Source organism: Balaenoptera acutorostrata, chromosome 4 (genome assembly GCF_949987535.1).
Source record: "Balaenoptera acutorostrata chromosome 4, mBalAcu1.1, whole genome shotgun sequence".
NCBI classification, from domain to species: domain Eukaryota; kingdom Metazoa; phylum Chordata; class Mammalia; order Artiodactyla; family Balaenopteridae; genus Balaenoptera; species Balaenoptera acutorostrata.
In genome coordinates, this window is record NC_080067.1 from 34,364,018 (window position 1) to 34,382,691 (window position 18,674).

At 42.6% G+C, this 18,674-nt stretch overlaps 1 protein-coding gene across 1 annotated transcript in view; it reads left to right on the forward strand.

Annotated features, from left to right (window-relative positions):
* Positions 1 to 1,071: 1,071 nt before the first annotated feature.
* Positions 1,072 to 18,674, forward strand: part of GYG1 (glycogenin 1) — a 37,340-nt gene continuing 19,737 nt past the window's right edge. Inside the window, exons 1-4 of the mRNA XM_057545813.1 lie at positions 1,072 to 1,206; positions 3,690 to 3,825; positions 5,672 to 5,846; positions 6,145 to 6,307. Coding sequence (XP_057401796.1) covers positions 1,200 to 1,206; positions 3,690 to 3,825; positions 5,672 to 5,846; positions 6,145 to 6,307 — 481 coding nt within the window. The 5' untranslated portion in view covers positions 1,072 to 1,199. The remainder of the gene's footprint in view (positions 1,207 to 3,689; positions 3,826 to 5,671; positions 5,847 to 6,144; positions 6,308 to 18,674) is intronic.

Sequence of the window (18,674 nt, forward strand, 5' to 3'; positions counted from 1 at the left end):
ACACTCGAAGAAACAGTGATATAAATGGTTTGAGAATAGCAATTCCACCTTTACAAATAAATCACTTATTCTAAAGCATCTATTTCATTATTTCAACTGATGCTGTCAACTTCCTGTTTGGCTTCCATTCAGCATTTACTGAGCAACTACTGTTTGCAGAGAATTGTACTAGCTGCTGCTTTCCTGGTGTGTTTGGGCTGAATAGAAGAGATGGGGAGAGAAGGGTGTGATCACATCAGAGAGCTATTTCTCAACTTCCTAGAAAAATGACAAATTCACCTTTTCATGATTTGTGAAACACATTAACCTAAACAACTGTATTACCCAACCACAGTTACCATAATTTACTAACCTTTTAGGGCACCAGTGTACCAGAGGTATCATGGCCTTGCACGAAGAAAGTCAATTCTGTAAGGAAACTGCCATGGTTCAAATCCTACCTTCTCCACTTACATGATATGACCATTGACAAGTAACTTAACTTTTCTGTGCCTCAGTTTCCCCATCTGTAAAATGAGGATTATAGAACCTACTTCAGTGAGTTAACGTGAGAAATAAATGAAAACACTTAAATATCTAATTGATGCAGAGGACTTCGAGAATCTAACATAATGAAGATTTATTCTTTTTTTTGGTTAAGGCCACAAAACCGTTGTGAGAACACTAAGAAATGCTTCCAGAGGCTGATTTGGAATTCGAGGTGAAGAAAGTGGAATTAAACTTTATGTTTAATTCAAGCAGTTCAGATGAGTTATTCTAACTAGAGTGATCTGGGGTTTTTTGGAAGGTTCCCTAACCCTTGGCTTCTTTGGGAGTTTGTCCCAGTGATGCCACACTCTGCCCCAAAGTCCCCCTCCAAACCCCCGGTTCGGGGGTACACGGAGGCCCGCGGTCCAGGCAGGTGCCCCGCGGGAGCAGGACCAGAGGGTCTGGGGAGATGGACCCAGAGCCCAGCCCCAGGGGTGGGAGGGCTGAGTGAGGACCCGGGTCCCGCAGTCCCGGGGCCGCCTCCCGGGGAGGATGCCGGGGGCGCGGGGAGCGTGCGCGGCCACGTGACAGCCGCTATAAGAGCGCTCCGGACGGACGCTCGGCTCCCGCCGCGCCTCCTCCCCGGCCGCGCTTACTCCCCGCGCCCGGCTTCTCCGAGCCACCAACCTGCGGCTGCGGCTGCGGCGGCCGCCCGCGCCCCCGGCAGCACCATGACAGGTATGCGCCGCGCCGCCCGCCGCCGCCGCCGCCGCCGCCGTCCCGGGACGCCGGACTCCTCGCCCCGCGCGGCCCCTCGCAGCCCCGCCGCCTCCCTTCTCCCCCCACGCCCGCCCCTCCGCCCCGGGGGAGCTCCCAGCAGGACGAGGACCGCCGCAAAGTTGCAGGCTGGCCGCAGCCGGGCGTGTCGCTTCCTGCGTCAGCCGCTGCCCCGCCGGCCCGGGGGCCCGAGCGGCCGTCTAGAGCCCGGGGACGCAGCCGAGGGGGCCCGCCAGGCAGCGCCTGGGCCCTCCTCCGAAGCCCCCGTTCCTGCTTCCGTCTCCTTGCCCTTCCTCCTGCGCGCACCGTGAAGGGCGGGCGGGCGAGCGGGCGGAGCAGCTGCGGCCGGCTGCGTGGGGGTGGGGAGCCGGCTCCCCCGGGGTGCCGGTCCCGAGCCCCGGAGCGCGGCGGGGTCGCGAGGCGCCGCCCCCCGCCGCCCGCGGGCAGCAACTCCTGAAAGGGGCAGCCGCGAGGTGGGGACGCCGGTGGTCCCGGCCCGGCTCCTCGGCCGCCCTCTCCGGCGCTGGCCGCCACACCGAGCCTATTTTTAGGCCTTTGGGGCTGGGTTGCGGGAAGCCGGAGCCCGGCGAGCGCCCCCGGGGAGCGGGCCCGGCGTGGTGGGAGGGCGCCGGCCCACTTGTTGCAAGGTGTCCGGCCGCACGGCGAATCTGCCCCCCGAAGACCGGAGGCCCCGAGGTAACTGGTCCTTGCTGTGCTGTTGAGGCGAACAGTGGGGTTATTACAGCCATTGAACTGCGGGAAGGTTGCAGATGTAACCCGGGGTTGGCCGTATCTGGGAAGGTTGAACCTCCTACCCAGTCGTCCTTGGTCTTTCCTGTTCCTTTGCTAGGTCTGGCGTTCTAGCCTCTGTTCCTAAGCATTTGTCCTGCTTCCCGCTTCATCTGGGAAATCATCCGTATCCTAGCTTCCTGAAAGCCTTGAACCCTACTTATTAAACTTGTCTCCGTGCTCCCCTGGAATCAGGACCGTTTTTGTGTTAAAACATCCTTCATTATGCCCCAGATTAAGTGCCCTTGGGACAGGCTGAGTGAAATGTTGCCATCTTATGATGGGTTGAAGGAACAAGTACAAGTTGATGGGTATGTCAAGGCACAGGGGACCCTGTTCTGAGCTTTCCTAGCGTGACTGGCTGGGAAGCCAGTGACCCCGGGGGAGGGCACACCAGACTTTCTACAACTTAAAGGAGAGTTCAACACTACGTGTGAAGATGGCCCTCAGATCTGCAGCTGGGGAGTGTGCTGGCCCACTTGACAACCCACAGCTTCCTCTCACTTCTCAATGGAATGAATGTCCACTGCCCCCAGCCTCCACTTTGGAAAATGGGCAAAGAGAGAATGAGGAAACCTAAGACGGAAACAGAGTGACTTCATGACAGAATGGCTCAACTCCCTGCTTGGGCAGCAGTGCCCCAAGTGAGCCCTGGCGGAGCTTGATCCTAAGTATCCGTATGTTTGGATGCCCACCAACCTGCTAATGTTAAAATCCCTTTGGAGAGGCAGCGTGCTCCAGAATCATCCCGGGGAAGGGCTGGAGAAATCCTAAAGGCTGGGCTGGTGGCCTTGCGACGGTGGGGCTTATTCAGGAGGAAGGAGAATTCATGCATTTGCCCCTGGTCCTGGCAACTAAATTTGGAGATTGATTTTTGAATGTGTGTGTGAGAGAGAGTGTGTTGAGGTGCCCCAGGGTACAGGGTAGGGGTACTGCTTGCTTCTCCAAGGAAAAGGAGGCAGGTTTGCTAGAGCTTGTGAGGTGGTCCCTAAATCCATTTAACAGCGATGGGCCACAATTTAGATAGAAGCATCAAGGAGGGAAGGCTTCTTGGGGGAGGTGATGTTTCAGAGAGACTCAGAGTGACTCTTGAGTGGTGATTGGATGGCCATGAAGTCTTTGCTCCAGGTTGAGGAAACAGTAGAAAAAGCCTGAGATGTGGAACATGTGAGCACCAGAATGAAGAATATGGCCTCTGCTTTCAGATGCTCTCAGTTGAGGTTGTTGGCTGGATTTGTGCTTGGCTGAAAATACTGTCTATGGTACCTTGTAGGAGAAACAGAAAATGCACTTCTTGATCTCTTCTTTACTACCTGTTAACTGCCTGAGGTTCACCCTCTGGGTGTTAAGCTGCTGTTTAGTCTGAGAATTTAGCATGTCTGGACTCTAAATTGGATTGAATTTTTACAGCTTTGTCAGCCTCTTGAAGGTTGCCAAAGATTGCCTGCTAAAGAATGGTCTTGAGCCATTCTTATAGTGGACACTGGGTTCTCCCTCTCACCCTAACCCCCCACAAGAGGCTGCTCTTTTATTAATACAGCAAGTTGATCTCAGAGGAGCTGATTTTGCCAAATTATAGATTGAAAAGGGTCCTGGGGTAGTGTTTTCTAGGTAGGATAGTGTAATGAATGTGTGTTCGTTTTCCTTGTATTAAGATCAGGCCTTTGTGACACTGACCACAAACGATGCCTACGCCAAAGGAGCCCTGGTCCTGGGCTCGTCTCTGAAACAGCACAGGACCACCAGGAGGCTGGCCGTGCTCGTCACCCCACAGGTCTCGGACTCCATGAGGTGAGGACCTCGCTGCCCCGCTGTTGGTGGGGCTCGGACATCCCTCTCCCCTGTTTCTGGCATTGGTGGGCATTGAGGCCATACCCTTTCCAGGGGTTGCGTGCTGGTGGAGAAACATGAGAGTTGCTGAGTGAAGGATTCCTGGGTCTAAAACCTCTTCCTGGCTCCTGGGAGATGTTCCAACCAAGCTCCCTCTGGGAGGTGGTGTTCTGGCCCTTGCCCTTACTGATTCTAACCAGGAGTAGGGCTCTCCCTTAGGCAGGTCCTCTCGGGGTAATCCGAGTGAGTGACTCAGTCCAGCCATGCCCTTCATGTCATCACGCTTCACTTGCATGCCTTTCCCCAGATGCAGCAGGGACTACTTTGTTCCTGTTTCTAATGGGGGAAACCTCCTGTGACTTTGAAAGAAAGTAGCAGTTTTCTCCACCCCAATTGACATTAGTAACCTAAAGATCTTTATTTACAATTTAATAGACTAGAATATTTGCCAGAGGGCTCTCAGAATTAGGGGTCCTGCTAGGAGAGCACCCTGAGGGGCACAAGCTGTTCTTTGCCTGGGTTAGTTCATGTTAATTGGTTGGAATTAAATTTTGAAGTATCTGAATGAACTACCTTGATCCTAATACTAACTTACTTAAGAATATCTGGGCACACTAACAGCTCTGTATTGTGTTTATTTTTGCATTCTCCTATCCCTTTTAGAAGTTGAAAATGCTCTTTTTGAGACTTTTTTCAAAAAATGTAAGCCCATGCCAAGGACCTCTGAAAAAGAGGCATTATACATACATACATGTATCTCTCACGCTAAGAACCTTATTCCTAAAGGGTAATTTAGGAAAATGCCCCCCCAAAACTGTCTCTTATGTGTATGTCCTAATCTATAGTCTATTTAGTGAGAATCGTGTAAGGAGGTGGATACAGTCTTAGAAAGCAAGCCCCCTTTACTGTGGTAAACGGTACCACCATTTCTTTCAGAGATCAAGTTTACTGTGTGAGCTAGAACATATGTTTGTACAGCTTTGGAGACAGATAATACATTACCAGTTTTGTTCTGCATGCTTGATATTTTTATAAACTTTCAGTGATGGCCTGTCTTTATCATATGTTTTTCCTTGTGCTGAGTTTAGTGTCTTACCTAAGTACACCCCACTTAACCTCACCTCAGGCTTGCTTTCTAAAATATATCTTTAGTTAATTTGGGGCAGGGAGAAATGTTGTACCTCACAAACTAAAGTGAGTCTCTCATGCCAGGAGTGCAAAGCACATAATAAATGCTGGTTGTATGCGATGCTAAAAAATGGAAACCGAATAACTGAGTCATTTAACTTCTTTTAGGACACAGCTTCAGGCAGTTCTCTGTCAACTGCTTTGGCAAAAATTATTAGTTATAGGCTTCAGTGCAGATATTATATGCCCTTAACTCAGCATCATTTGTAAAAGTATTCAGTGGTCAGCAAGAACCCGTTGTAATAAAATATTATTGTTAAAGCATAGGCTGTTGAAAAGATGTATTACCAAACATCAGTCACATTTTTACAAGCTATTTCACAATTTGCCTGGTATTCAGAGGTACAGTAAAACATAGAAAACTTCTGTGATAATGTTTTAAGACAAGAGGTTCATCCTCACAGTAAGCAGTTCTTATTGTTTTAGTGAAGTTAACTGCGCATGCAAATTAACACAGTTTGTCCTGAAGTAAATTAGGACATATTTAAGAGATGGCAATGTATCAAAGTAACAGATTCTCTCGTAATTGATAAGCTAAATAGAACGCCGTCTTATGTTAAATGGGTCACTTGTTCTGAAGAGATGATAAGAGCTGTTTTCTGGATTTTGTTTTTGACAGGAAAACTTTAGAGACTGTCTTTGATGAAGTCATCATGGTAGATGTCTTGGACAGTGGTGATTCTGCTCATCTAACCTTAATGAAGAGGCCTGAGTTGGGCGTCACGTTAACTAAACTCCACTGCTGGTCACTTACACAGTATTCAAAATGTGTATTCATGGATGCAGATACTCTGGTGAGTATGGCTTTGATGGCTGGAAAGATGGATATAGTAACTGAGACCAGTTAGGCATTTGAAGAATGCTGTCAAGACTTGACAGTAAAGTTCAGATAAAACCACTGTTGTAAAAAGTGTCAGGTGTTGAAGGAGAGTAGGACCCGGCTGCCTCACAGCTGTCATCTGAATAGTTAAGACCAGCAACAGACTGCATCTTTTGTGTTGGATAACTTAAGGAGAACTTAAGAAGGGTATGCCGCAGCAGAACAGTTCTGAAATGCTTTCCCTTCTCCCTGCCCCCTTGCCCTTGAATCAGGTCCTAGCAAATATCGATGATCTTTTTGAGAGAGAAGAATTGTCGGCGGCGCCAGACCCAGGGTGGCCTGACTGCTTCAATTCTGGAGTCTTTGTTTATCAGCCTTCAGTTGAAACATACAATCAGCTGTTACACCTTGCTTCCGAGCAAGGTAGTTTTGATGGTATGTATCTGTTTTCTTTATATCTGACAAGCTGTGAGTATCTTCCAGGGGCTGCTCTTCTCTGGGAGTTGCTATGGTTCCTTGTGTCTGGAAGATAGCGATACATGAGATGTGGCAAGCATTTGAAGTGTTGTTCTGGGAAATAGTGTTGTGTGTTGTGTGTATGTACTTGCATCTTTTTCCTATAGGTACATGGTACATAGGCTGTTTCAAAGACTTGCCTTTCATTGGCCTTCCTGTGTCTAAATTAGAGTATGATAAATGAACCATAATTATTCAAGAATTCAAAAGACTATTATACAGTTCAAAAAGTTCAACAACTATCTTTAAACCTGAGTAAACTTAAGTACAGGAGCTAACAGGAGGACCCAGTACTGTCGCCATGGAAATTTGAGGAATAAACCTAGGCTCTCATTCTTTCGGGAGGCATTGAAAAAGAAGATAGAAAGACTATGTGAATAATCTTTGTCTCCGAATTGTCACTCTCTATAAGGCAGTGCATCACGTAGAGTGGTGTCTGCAAGGCTAAGGAGTAGAACATTGGCAAAGTCACCATCCATTTTCCATAAGGCCTAAGTGTATCTATAGCTATATGTTTATATAGAAAGGTTCTGACTATTTGTGATTTAGGGCCTCCCATCCTTTGGAGAATTTTGGGTAAATTGATTAGTAGGTATGCCTCTGTTTTATGCCAGTCTCTAAAATAATAAATAATAAGCCACTTTTTCTTTTTTGAATTTTTTTTAACATTTTTTTTAAACTTTTTTTTTTTAATTTATTTATTTTTGGCTGTGTTGGGTCTTCGTTTCTGTGCGAGGGCTTTCTCTAGTTGCGGCAAGTGGGGGCCACTCTTCATCGCGGTGCGCAGGCCTCTCACTATCGCGGCCTCTCTTGTTGCAGAGCACAGGCTCCAGACGCGCAGGCTCAGTAGTTGTGGCTCACGGGCCTAGTTGCTCCGCGGCATGTGGGATCTTCCCAGACCAAGGCTCGAACCCGTGTCCCCTGCATTGGCAGGCAGATTCTCAACCACTGCGCCACCAGGGAAGCCCTCTTTTTTGAATTTTTGAATTTTATTTCATTTATTTTTTATACAGCAGGTTCTTATTAGTTATCTATTTTATACATATTAGTGTATATATGTCAGTCCCAATCTCCCAATTCATCCCACCACCACCACCACCACCACCACCACCTACCCCGCCACTTTCCCACCTTGGTGTCCATGTTTGTTCTCTACATCTGTATCTCTCTTTCTGTCCTGCAAACCAGTTCATCTGTACCATTTTTCTAGGTTCCACACATATGTGTTAATATACAATATTTGTTTTTCTCTTTCTGACTTACTTCACTCTATATGACAGTCTAGATCCATCCACATCTCTACAAATGACCCAATTTCATTCCTTTTCATGGCTGAGTAATATTCCTTTGTATATATGTATGTACCATGTCTTCTTTATCCATTCGTCTGTCGATGGGCATTTAGGTTGCTTCCGTGACCTGGCTATTGTAAATAGTGCTGCAATGAACATTGGGGTGCATGTGTCTTTTTGAATTATGGTTTTCTCTGGGTATATGCCCAGTAGTGAGATTGAGGGGTCAAATGCTAATTCTATTTTTAGTTTTTTAAGGAACCTCCATACTGTTCTCCATAGTGGCTGTATCAATTTACATTCCCACCAACAGTGCAAGAAGGTTCCCTTTTTCCCACACCCTCTCCAGCATTTGTTGTTTGTAGATTTTCTGATGATGCCCATTCTAACTGGTGTGAGGTGATACCTCAATGTAGTTTTGATTTGCGTTTCTCTAATAATTAGTGATGTTGCGCAGGTTTTCCTGTGCTTCTTGGCCATCTGTATGTCTTCTTTGTAGAAATGTATATTTAGGTCTTCTGCCCATTTTTGGATTGGGTTGTTTGTTTTTTTAATATTGAGCTGCATGAGCTGTTTATATATTTTGGAGATTAATCCTTTGTCGATTCATTTGCAAATATTTTCTCCCATTCTGAGGGTTGTCTTTTTGTCTTGATTGTAGTTTCCTTTGCTTTGCAAAAGCTTTCAAGTTTCATTAGGTCCCATTTGTTTATTTTTGTTTTTATTTCCATTTCTCTAGGAGGTGGATCCAAAAAGATCTTGCTGTGATTTGAGTCAAAGAGTGTTCTTCCTATGTTTTCCTCCAAGAGTTTTATAGTGTCCGGTCTCGAATCCATTTTGAGTTTATTTTTGTGTATGGTGTTAGGGAGTGTTCTAATTTCATTCTTTCCATGTAGCTGTCCAGTTTTCCCAGCACCACGTATTGAAGCGACTGTCTTTTCTCCATTGTATATCCTTGCCTCCTTTGTCATAGATTAGTTGACCATAGGTGCGTTGGTTTATCTCTGGGCTTTGTATCCTGTTCCATTGATCTATATTTCTGTTTTTGTGCCAGTACCATATTGTCTTGATTACTGTAGCTTTGTAGTATAGTCTGAAGTCAGGGAGTCTTATTCCTCCATCTCTGTTTTTTTCCCTCAAGACTGCTTTGGCTATTCGGGGTCTTTTGTGTCTCCATACAAACTTTAAGATTTTTTTTTTTTAATTTTTATTTATTTATTTATTTATTTATTTATTCATGGCTGTGTTGGGTCCTCGTTTCTGTGCGAGGGCTTTCTCCAGCTGCGGCAAGTGGAGGCCACTCTTCATCGCGGTGCGCGGGCCTCTGACTATCGCGACCTCTCTTGCTGCGGAGCACAGGCTCCAGACGCGCAGGCTCAGCAATTGTGGCTCACGGGCCCAGTCGCTCCGCGGCATGTGGGATCCTCCCAGACCAGAGCTTGAACCCGTGTGCCCTGCATTGGCAGGCAGATTCTCAACCACTGCGCCACCAGGGAAGCCCACAAACTTTAAGAGTTTTTGTTCTAGTTCTGTAAAAAATGCCACTGGTAATTTGATAGGGATTGCATTGAATCTGTAGATTGCTCTGAGTAGTATAGTCATTTTCACAATATTGATTCTTCCAATCCAAGAACATGGTATATCTCTCCATCTGTTTGTGTCATCTTTAATTTCTTTCATCAGTGTCTTATAGTTTTCTGAGTACAAGTCTTTTACCTCCTTAGGTAGGTTTATTCCTAGGTATTTTATTCTTTTTTGTTGCAGTGGTGAATGGGATTGTTTCCTTAATTTCTCCTTCTGATCTTTCATTGTTAGTGTATAGGAATGCAAGAGATTTCTGTGCATTAATTTTGTATCCTGCAGCTTTACTGAATTCATTGATTAGCTCTAGTAGTTTCCTGGTGGCATCTTTAGGATTCTCTATGTATAGTATCATGTCATCTGCAAACAGTGACAATTTTATTTCTTCTTTTCCGATTTGTATTCCTTTTATTTCTTTTTCTTCTCTGATTGCCGTAGCTAGGAGTTCCAAAACTATGTTGAATAATAGTGGTGAGAGTGGACATCCTTGTCTCGTTCCTGATCTTAGTGGAAATGCTTTCAGTTTTTCACCATTGAGAATGATGTTTGCTGTGGGTTTGTCATATATGGCCTTCATTATGTTGAGGTAGGTTCCCTCTGTACCCACTTTCTGGAGAGTTTTTATCATAAATGGGTGTTGAATTTTGTCAAAAGCTTTTTCTGCATCTATTGAGATGATCATATGGTTTTTATCCTTCAGTTTGTTAATATGGTGTATCACATTGATTGATTTGCATATGTTGAAGAATCCTTGCATCCCTGGGATAAATCCCACTTGTTCATGGTGTATGATCCTTTTAATGTGTTGTTGGATTCTGTTTGCTAGTATTTTGTTGAGGATTTTTGCATCTATATTCATCAGTGATATTGGTCTGTAATTATCTTTTTTTGTAGTATCTTTGTCTGGTTTTGGTATCAGGGTGATGGTGGCCCATAGAATGAGTTTGGGAGTGTTCCGTTCTCTGCAATTTTTTGGAAGAGTTTGAGAAGGATGGGTTTTAGCTCTTCTCTAAATGTTTGATAGAATTCATCTGTGAAGCCATCTGGTCCTGGACTTGTTTGTTGGAAGATTTTTAATCACAGTTTCAATTTCATTACTTGTGATTGGTCTGTTCATATTTTCTGTTTCTTCCTGGTTCAGTCTTGGAAACTTATACCTTGTTTAGCAATACGTTACTAAATAACCAAGAGGTCACTGAAGAAATCAAAGAGGAAATCAAAAAATACCTAGAGACAAATTACAACGAAAACATGATGATCCAAAACCTATGGGATGCAGCAAAAGCAGTTCTAAGAGGGAAGTTTTTAGCAATACAAGCCTACCTCAAGAAAAAAGTAATATCTCAAATAAACAATCTAACCTTACACCTAAAGAAACTAGAGCAAGAAGAACAAACAAAACCCAGAGTTAGTAGAAGGAAAAAAAATCGTAAAGATCAGAGCAGAAATAAATAAAATAGAAACAAAGAAAACAATAGCACAGATCAATAAAACTAAAAGCTGGTTCTTTGAGAAGATAAACAAAATTGATAAACCTTTAGCCAGACTCATCAAGAAAAAGAGAGGACTGAAATCAATAAAATTAGAAATAAAAAAGGAGAAATTACAATGGACACTGCAGAAATACAAAGCATCATAAGAGACTACTACAAGCAACTCTATGCCAATCAAATGGACAACCTGGAAGAAATGGACAAATTCTTAGAAAGGCATAACCTTCCAAGACTGAACCAGGAAGAAATAGAAAATATGAACAGACCAATCACAAGCAATGAAATTGAAACTGTGAATAAGCCACTTTTTTTAAAAAACAACAATAAATCACACACAACAAGACAATACTGGTGGATAGTATGCAAAATAAGCTCTTTTAAAAATTAATGTTGATGAATTTTTTGAGTCAAGAAAAGACCCAGTTGTATCTAGGAAGAAGGATTTGCACTAAGGAGATGCCCTCTCAGCAGTGACTCACTATCAGATACTTGACATTGTGACAGAAGCCCAGGTGAGGAGCATGGGGGTGGGCCAGAGCCGTGAGCAGACGCCAGGTACCAGGGGCTTCTTTTCTTTCCCTTCCCTCTCCAAGAGCAGATACGAGATTTGAAGTGAGTAGATCTTTCAAAACTAGCAGGAACAGCCATCCTCAGTTGACCCAAGGTTCAGCCCTGGGTACAGATATGAAGATTCATTTCCATTAACTAGTTGTAAAGTTAAAAATCAAAATTTCAAATTACACTTTTTGAATTAAAAGAGTACATCTAAAAGTTTGGCAGATTGCTGAAATTAAGAGATTGGAAGTTAAAACATTTTTAGTTATACATGAAATTGTGTTGTCGCTGTTCACAGAAATTGAATTCTGTTTAGTGTTTTGAGGATTTGGGATATGCAGCTATTTGAAATGTCATTGAAAAGAACAAGGAAATTTAAGTCTCAGTCTTGCTTCACTGTTCCGTTAGTTTGTACTCTACAGCAGTAGTGCTAAACCTGGGGTCATTTGGTCCCCCAGGGGACTTTTGGCAATGTCTGGAGACTTTTTTGGTGGTCACACGTGAGTGGGGAGGGCTGTACTGGCATCTAGCGAGTGGAGGCCAGGGATACTGCTGAACATCCTACAGTGCATGGACAGCCCCTGCACCAAAGACTTATCTGGCTCAAGATGTCAGTAGTGAGAACATCTGCTCCCTGTCAAGTCCTTCCATGCCCTAAAGCGGTGAGCAGGAGTGTCTGAACCGTAATGAATGGTAGCATCCGGCAAGAAATGCATTCTTACTTTAAGCAACCTTAAGAAGTAATGTGTTGAGTGTTCACTGTGGTTACGGCCAAATGTAACTTCTTCACTTTCCTGACTGTTTTTTAGCTCCTATTTTCCTTTCGTATAAGGAGTGAAAGCTATATTGGTATTTGAGCTCAAAACATGTATTCCTTATTTCTGCTGCTCCCATGAAAATAGTTACCTTTGCATAGGAGGGAGGTAGGAGTATTTTTAGCGGAAGTCCACTAACCTTCCCGTCAGAGTGTGGCTTTCTTCACCTCCTCTCGTTAAATTTAAAGGAAGTAGTATAATCCTGCCAGAAATTCCGTGTAAATTCTCAGCTCCAGTAAGTGAATCACATTCTAAAGTAGATCCAGCTGCCTAAAATCCACACGATTGTAATTGCCTAAGGAGAATTCGATTTTATTGTTGCAAGATAAGAGTTTGGATACCAAACAGGAGTGTGCCGTGATCAATTACCCAGGTTACAATTTCAGAATATAAAACTAATTAATTAGCTGGTAGAGACCAGCCTGGTTCCTGTACCTTTGTTCTAGAACCAAGAGGTACTAGAGGAGTTGATGAATTCGTTGTTAAGAAGCAAGAACATGTGAAAAGTGCTTAACTAGAAAGCACTTCCTGCTATTTCAGCCAGAATCTGAAACCACTGGGAGAGTCTGTGCCTGCTAGCACATTCATTATTCAGCAGCCGGGTTTCCAGGAGCTGGCCCTTCTGTAAGGTATTCCACTTACTGGCTCGTTGGTGGCTAAGGATTGGAATTTTTTCTGTTAGTAGAAATGCTTAGTTGAAGGAGTTGAAAATTCAACTATGCAGATAGGAACTTTTGGTTATTCTCAATATAGCGTTTAAATTCAACTGAAAAATAAAGCAGCAGCTCTTAAATGAAAGGTTTTTTTTCACTTGATGTGTTCCAGAGAAGCTTTACCTACTCATCAGAGAAAGCACGCTGCGTACCATGGGAGCTTGCTGCTCTTTGAAGGGATTTACTATCCTATTGAATCCATATCTGTGTGACATAAAGACTTGTTGGACTTATACTTAATAAAATATTTCTTTGTAAGCGACATCCTTTTCTGGTGCTTTGCTTGCTTTGCTTCAAACTGTCAATGCAGTGCCCTATCTTGTTTAGATGTCATGCCATAGGCACGGAGACGAGCACTTTTCAGGTGTTTCCTTTCCCCTTACCGTACATTTTCTCATATGCACAGTATCTCCCCACCATCTCCCACCCCCAGTTTTACTGAACAGGGGTCTTAAGTCCCAGCATTTTTAGACTGATACTAAAGAAAACCTGTTCGCAGATGACTGTATCTCAGTCTGAATGTCTTGCAAGTCCTGCTTAATCTCCTGCATACATGCAACAAGAACTGATGGGACCTGGTGTCCGCTGACAAGCCACCGGGCTTCCGATGGCTGAGTATTTGCAGCTGCTTCTGCAACCCTTCTAATGTGAAAGAATGTGGCTTGTCAGGCTTCTAATCACCAGCCCTCTAATCACACCCCACCCTTGCCTCTGGCCAAGAGAATAATCCTAATGTGGCAGATCATGCTAGGTACCTTGACATCTCTTTTTTCTTCCTCAATATCTAGAGTGTCAGAATTTCAAACTAGTGACTTCATACCTAATTTATGGCTGGCATTTAATTTCCCACAATGAAGTGTCTAAGTTCCTATACTGTTAATATTTGCAAACTATCTTGGCACTTACTTCATAACCGAAGTTACATGTTTCCTGAAAAGTTGTACAATAGCTATTGGGAAATATATACACTAACGTTTTATAGACTGACAAGATAAGGTCAACTTCAGGATTTAGCAGTGAGAAGGCAAGAGGTCAAGATTTCGTAGGTACTAGTCAGCAGTCTTGTCTCCACATACTCATGTGCAACAAAGCTGAGCCACTTGATTCTTCATTTGAAGAAATCAATCTGAATGCAAGTTGAGATTTATTTCCTTCCGCCCCGTGACTCCAGGGTATCCTAAATTAAAGGTGCCTGTACAGTTGAAGAGTTTAGTGCTTGAAAATTGCTGTCTATTAAATTTCATTTGCATATGTTAGTTTTAAAAACCTAAGTAAAAAAGAGGAATTCATATTTTCCAACTTGAAGTAACCATTTTTTAAAAATCTTGGAATTCATTAGTGTAACCTAAATACTCGAAACTTTTTTTTTCTGGAGTAATGAAATTTTGGTCTATAGTTGAGTTTTCAAAAAAAATAGGACAGAGTAAATTGGTGATAGAATATTAGGTATCGTTTTCTGCAGAATATTAGGTATGGTTTTCTTTCAGCAGAATCTAAGATCCGCTGTGAGGTCATTAAAACTGTGTGTTACGTATTCTAATTCTAAGTGGTCACTGAGACCCTTAAACTGAACATTTTTTCCCCTGTGCTTGGAAATGTAATAAACCAGGAGAGTACAATAAAGTTTTAAAATAATTTTTAACAGAAAATATTTGGTGGTGCTATCTATTAAAGTGTAAAATTGGCCCCAGTGCTACCTTCTCTAATCTTTGCAATTAGTTTGGATTCAAGCTGGACCTGCCCAAAAAAGGAATGAAGGAGAGAGGTAATCCCAGATAGTACTTGTCTTGTTCAAACCAAATGAGCTTAGACATTTAGGTGTGACTTGATAGGTTCCACTCTGACAGGTGCTCATGGTAGGCTTTCCCAGCTGCCCACACACTAGACTGCTTGTGGCCCTTAAACTATTTTATCAATTACTTTGAAAATTACTCTCTTCTCTTGGGTTTCTATCATTTAATTGATAGTTTGGGTAGTATCTTGAATAAGTAAAGATGAAAAGCAAAAATCATAACATGTAGTAGCAAAATAAATGAGTACACACAAGTTTTAAGAGCTATTTTTATCTCGTACCCTTGAGTATTTTTTTTTTTTTTTTTTTTAGCCATCTGTTTATTTCTAGCCTTGTAACCAGCAGAGATCATGAACCTTGTGAGAAATAGAGATCGTGGGAAGGACTAAAGTGTTATAGGCTCTTAGGCTGGTCATTTTACTTCTTCATTTATTCCTCAACAGTTCTGTGAAGTAGTCATTCATTTACTTATTAATATATTAATTCAACATATTTATTGAAGGCCTGCTGTATAGCTACTACTGGGCACCCAGTGTCGGAAACAGTTAGGACAGCCGCTTGCCCAGTATCCCTGAGCTGGTGGCAGAGCCAGGTCTAGACCAGACAGTCTTTCTTGATGCTGTGGCTGGGTTATGTGAGTGTCGTTTTGTCCCTTCTCTCGCAGTTACCCCACACTGCAACAGTCACGAAAATGTATCAGAGAATGATATGGGATACAGGAAAATCTCTATTACACTGGGTTTATTACAGATTAATTACTTAAAATTCATTCCCCTGAATAAGTAGAGACAGCAGCTGATAAATTCCTCATTTTAGAGATGAAGACACGGAAGCTTATGTCTTCTATCTCTACAGCTGCTGTTCCTCCCTGCTAAACTGTAATGTCTAGAAATATTTTGTCTTTTTTTAATTGTTAAACTATTGGATGCATTTTATTTTATTAATGAGATATAGTTGATTTACAGTATTATGTAAGTATCAGGTGTACAACATAGTGATTCACAATTTTTAAAGGTTATACTCCACTTATAGTTATCATAAAATATTGGCTGTATTCCCTGTGCTGTACAGTATATCTTTGCAGCTTATTTATTTAATACATAGTAGTTTGTACCTCTTAATCCCCTACCCCTATCTTGCCCCCCTCCCTTTCCCTCTCCCCACTGGCAGCCATTAGTTTGTTCTCTCTGTCTCTTGAGTTACTTTGTCTTTTTAAATCAGCAGCACAGTTGATAGTCTCATATTGTTTTGTGGGTCTGGAAGTATTCTTAGAAATGATTACTCGTGTCTTTATTTCTATAATCCATTCCTGTAGTATTTAAAAAAATCATTTGAGCTCCTACTCTGGTGAAGATACTAAGTTTAAGGGCCAGGAATAGACTGGTAAATAATACAGATTGTATCCCTGCCTCTATAAAGCTTGTATATATTTTATGAGACCATACAATTAATTATGTAATCATGATTCTGAAAAATTCAGAGTGCTAAGAGACTCTAGACTAGGAGGACCTGCCTTAAACTGAGAAAGTGAAATTTAAACCACAAACAAGTGTTCCCTTGCATCTATATTATTATTTAATAGCTTGATTATTAAAAATATATTTTTAAAGGTGAGAAACAAAAGCTGTAACATGAAATGGTAAACTAAATCAGTTGTTCTTGGCTTAAATGGATTGAGGCCAGTGAGATGCAGTGATGCTGAGACCAGAACTCCAAGTACCTGGATTTCCATGAGGCACCTGGGCTTAATCCGATGATCCTTAGTAAACCTCATGGAAATATCCCCAAGCGCTGGGCCATTCACGAACTGTAACTTAGTATACTTGGCATGCTGTCTAGAGGCCGGAGTGATGATACTTGCCAACCATATTATAGGAAGTCAGTGTTAAGGTGTGAGTCACATTTTCATTTCAGCACTTGTCTATACCTCTTTTATAGTATTAAGCACATTTTGCTTTAAATTACTTTTGCTTGGTTTATGCTCCTCTACCCCCGATTAGATTGAGAACCATTTGAGAGCTGGAAACTGTCTTAGTCATCATCCTATAATGCCTACACCTAATTTATATATCCTCAGACATTTTCTGTATAAATGACATTTCTGAGAGTTATATTCTCTGATATAATGAAATAAAAAAGGAGTCATTCTCTAAAAGACTCTAGACCAGTGCTTGTCAGAGTTTAATATGCAAACAAATCACCTGGGGATTCAAATGTGGATTCTGATTCTGTAGGTCTGGGGTGGGGCTTACCATTCTGCATTTCTATCAGGCTCCCAGGTGATTCCCCTGCTCCTGGATTGTAAACTTTCCTTTGAGGGGACCATTTCCTTGGGGCTGAGAAACTAGGGTTCATGTTTAAACCAAAGTTGACCCACCCTCCCTGCTATCCACAGTAGGCAAGCCAGCTGCCAACAAACTGTGGAAAAGCACACAAACTACATAAGCATTGAACAAGTGCACAAATTTAAAAAACAGCACTCAACTCCATTTCTGTCTCATAAAATAACGGCCACAGTTTCTGAAAAATACTGGGATATGTCCATGTTTACCAGGTTCATGACTCTGGTCAAAAGACCTGGAAAATACCAGGTGGTTGTAAGGTTATTACTAGCACTTGGCTAGCCTGAGGGAAGGAAGATACGGAATCTGATATTTGCTTTTGGTTGCAGAACAGGTGCCCTGTGTCTCTTGTTCCATTTCCTTTCTGTCTCTCACCTGTGTTGCCACACCCTCGCCTGCGGGATCACAGCGGCTGTCATGTCTGCTATCCTGCTCATTGGTTCTGAGCTGATTGAGATGAAAAGTGTCTTAACCTGTCAAGATAAATAAAGTTGCCTCTGGAAGCCTGACTAGAATGTACTAGACAAAAATCCTGGGGTTTTCGTAGTGAAAACGCAGCGGCCTTCATGACATCCTTGTATGTTTTGTAGCACAGATGTGCTTAGATTTGCATTCTGCTTTAAATTGTGCTCTAATTTAGGGACTTTTAAAGAGAGGAGATTGATAACACTGCACAGATTTTTTTAGTGAAACGAAAACGTTGTTTTGCCTGACCTTGAGATGTAGAGTTGTGTATTTGGAAAAAGACGGTTAGAATGCTGAATTCGAACATTATTTAAGAAGCCACAGACTTCTAGGTGGTATTTAATTCTATTTTTAATCCACAATTTTAGGCTAAATGGTGACCCTTCGTAGTCACATAATGATGAGGTCAGTGGCCATGGAAGTTTCATGGTCTGTATGTTCTGTGCCCTGCAGAGGCAGGGTCCTTGTTGAGCGTTGAAGGACTTGCCAGTGGAATGTGTACCACTGATTCACACGTCTCCCGCCCTGCCTCTTCCACTTCTTGCTGGTTTCCTGTCTTACCAATGCTGCTCAGCTCTGCCGTGGCCCACGGCTGAGGGACTGATGGTATTTGTAGGGTACCTGAGGGTGAAAGGGAACAGCTTTTTGTGGCTGGCCAGCCAGGGGCTCCGAGGGATCAGCAGCTCTGACTCCTGTTTACCAGGCTCACCCTGTCAGACTGGGAAGTTCTGCTTTACAACTACTATTCCAACCATCATGGAATTAGATTTCTTCACTGCCTTACATGAGGTCGGTAGTCATTTTAAGTGGAAATGCTTAATTTTCAAAAGGTCTTTAAATGTGGCAGGAAAAAACAAGTAGTAGAAAAAAATACATAGTATGATGCCCAGTTTTACAAAGTTCAAAAACAAGTGAAAATACATATATTGTCTGGAGATACACACATGTGTTAAAGGAAATCAAGATAATTACAAACAAAATTCATGTTAAGTAGTTACTTCTGGGGTGGGGGGCTCTGAGATGGGATTAGGGAGCCCGCACAGAGAATTTAAACAGTATTGGTAATGTTTGAGTTTTTCAGTTGGATATTGGGGATATTTAGTGTTATTATTAGTATGCTTTATAACCTACACTTACATTTTTCTTTTGATAATATATTTCATAATGAAAATAAATAAGTGCGGATGTTTGGAAAGAAACGGTCTTGGCACAATTCTCATTCTTGCCCCAATTGTATT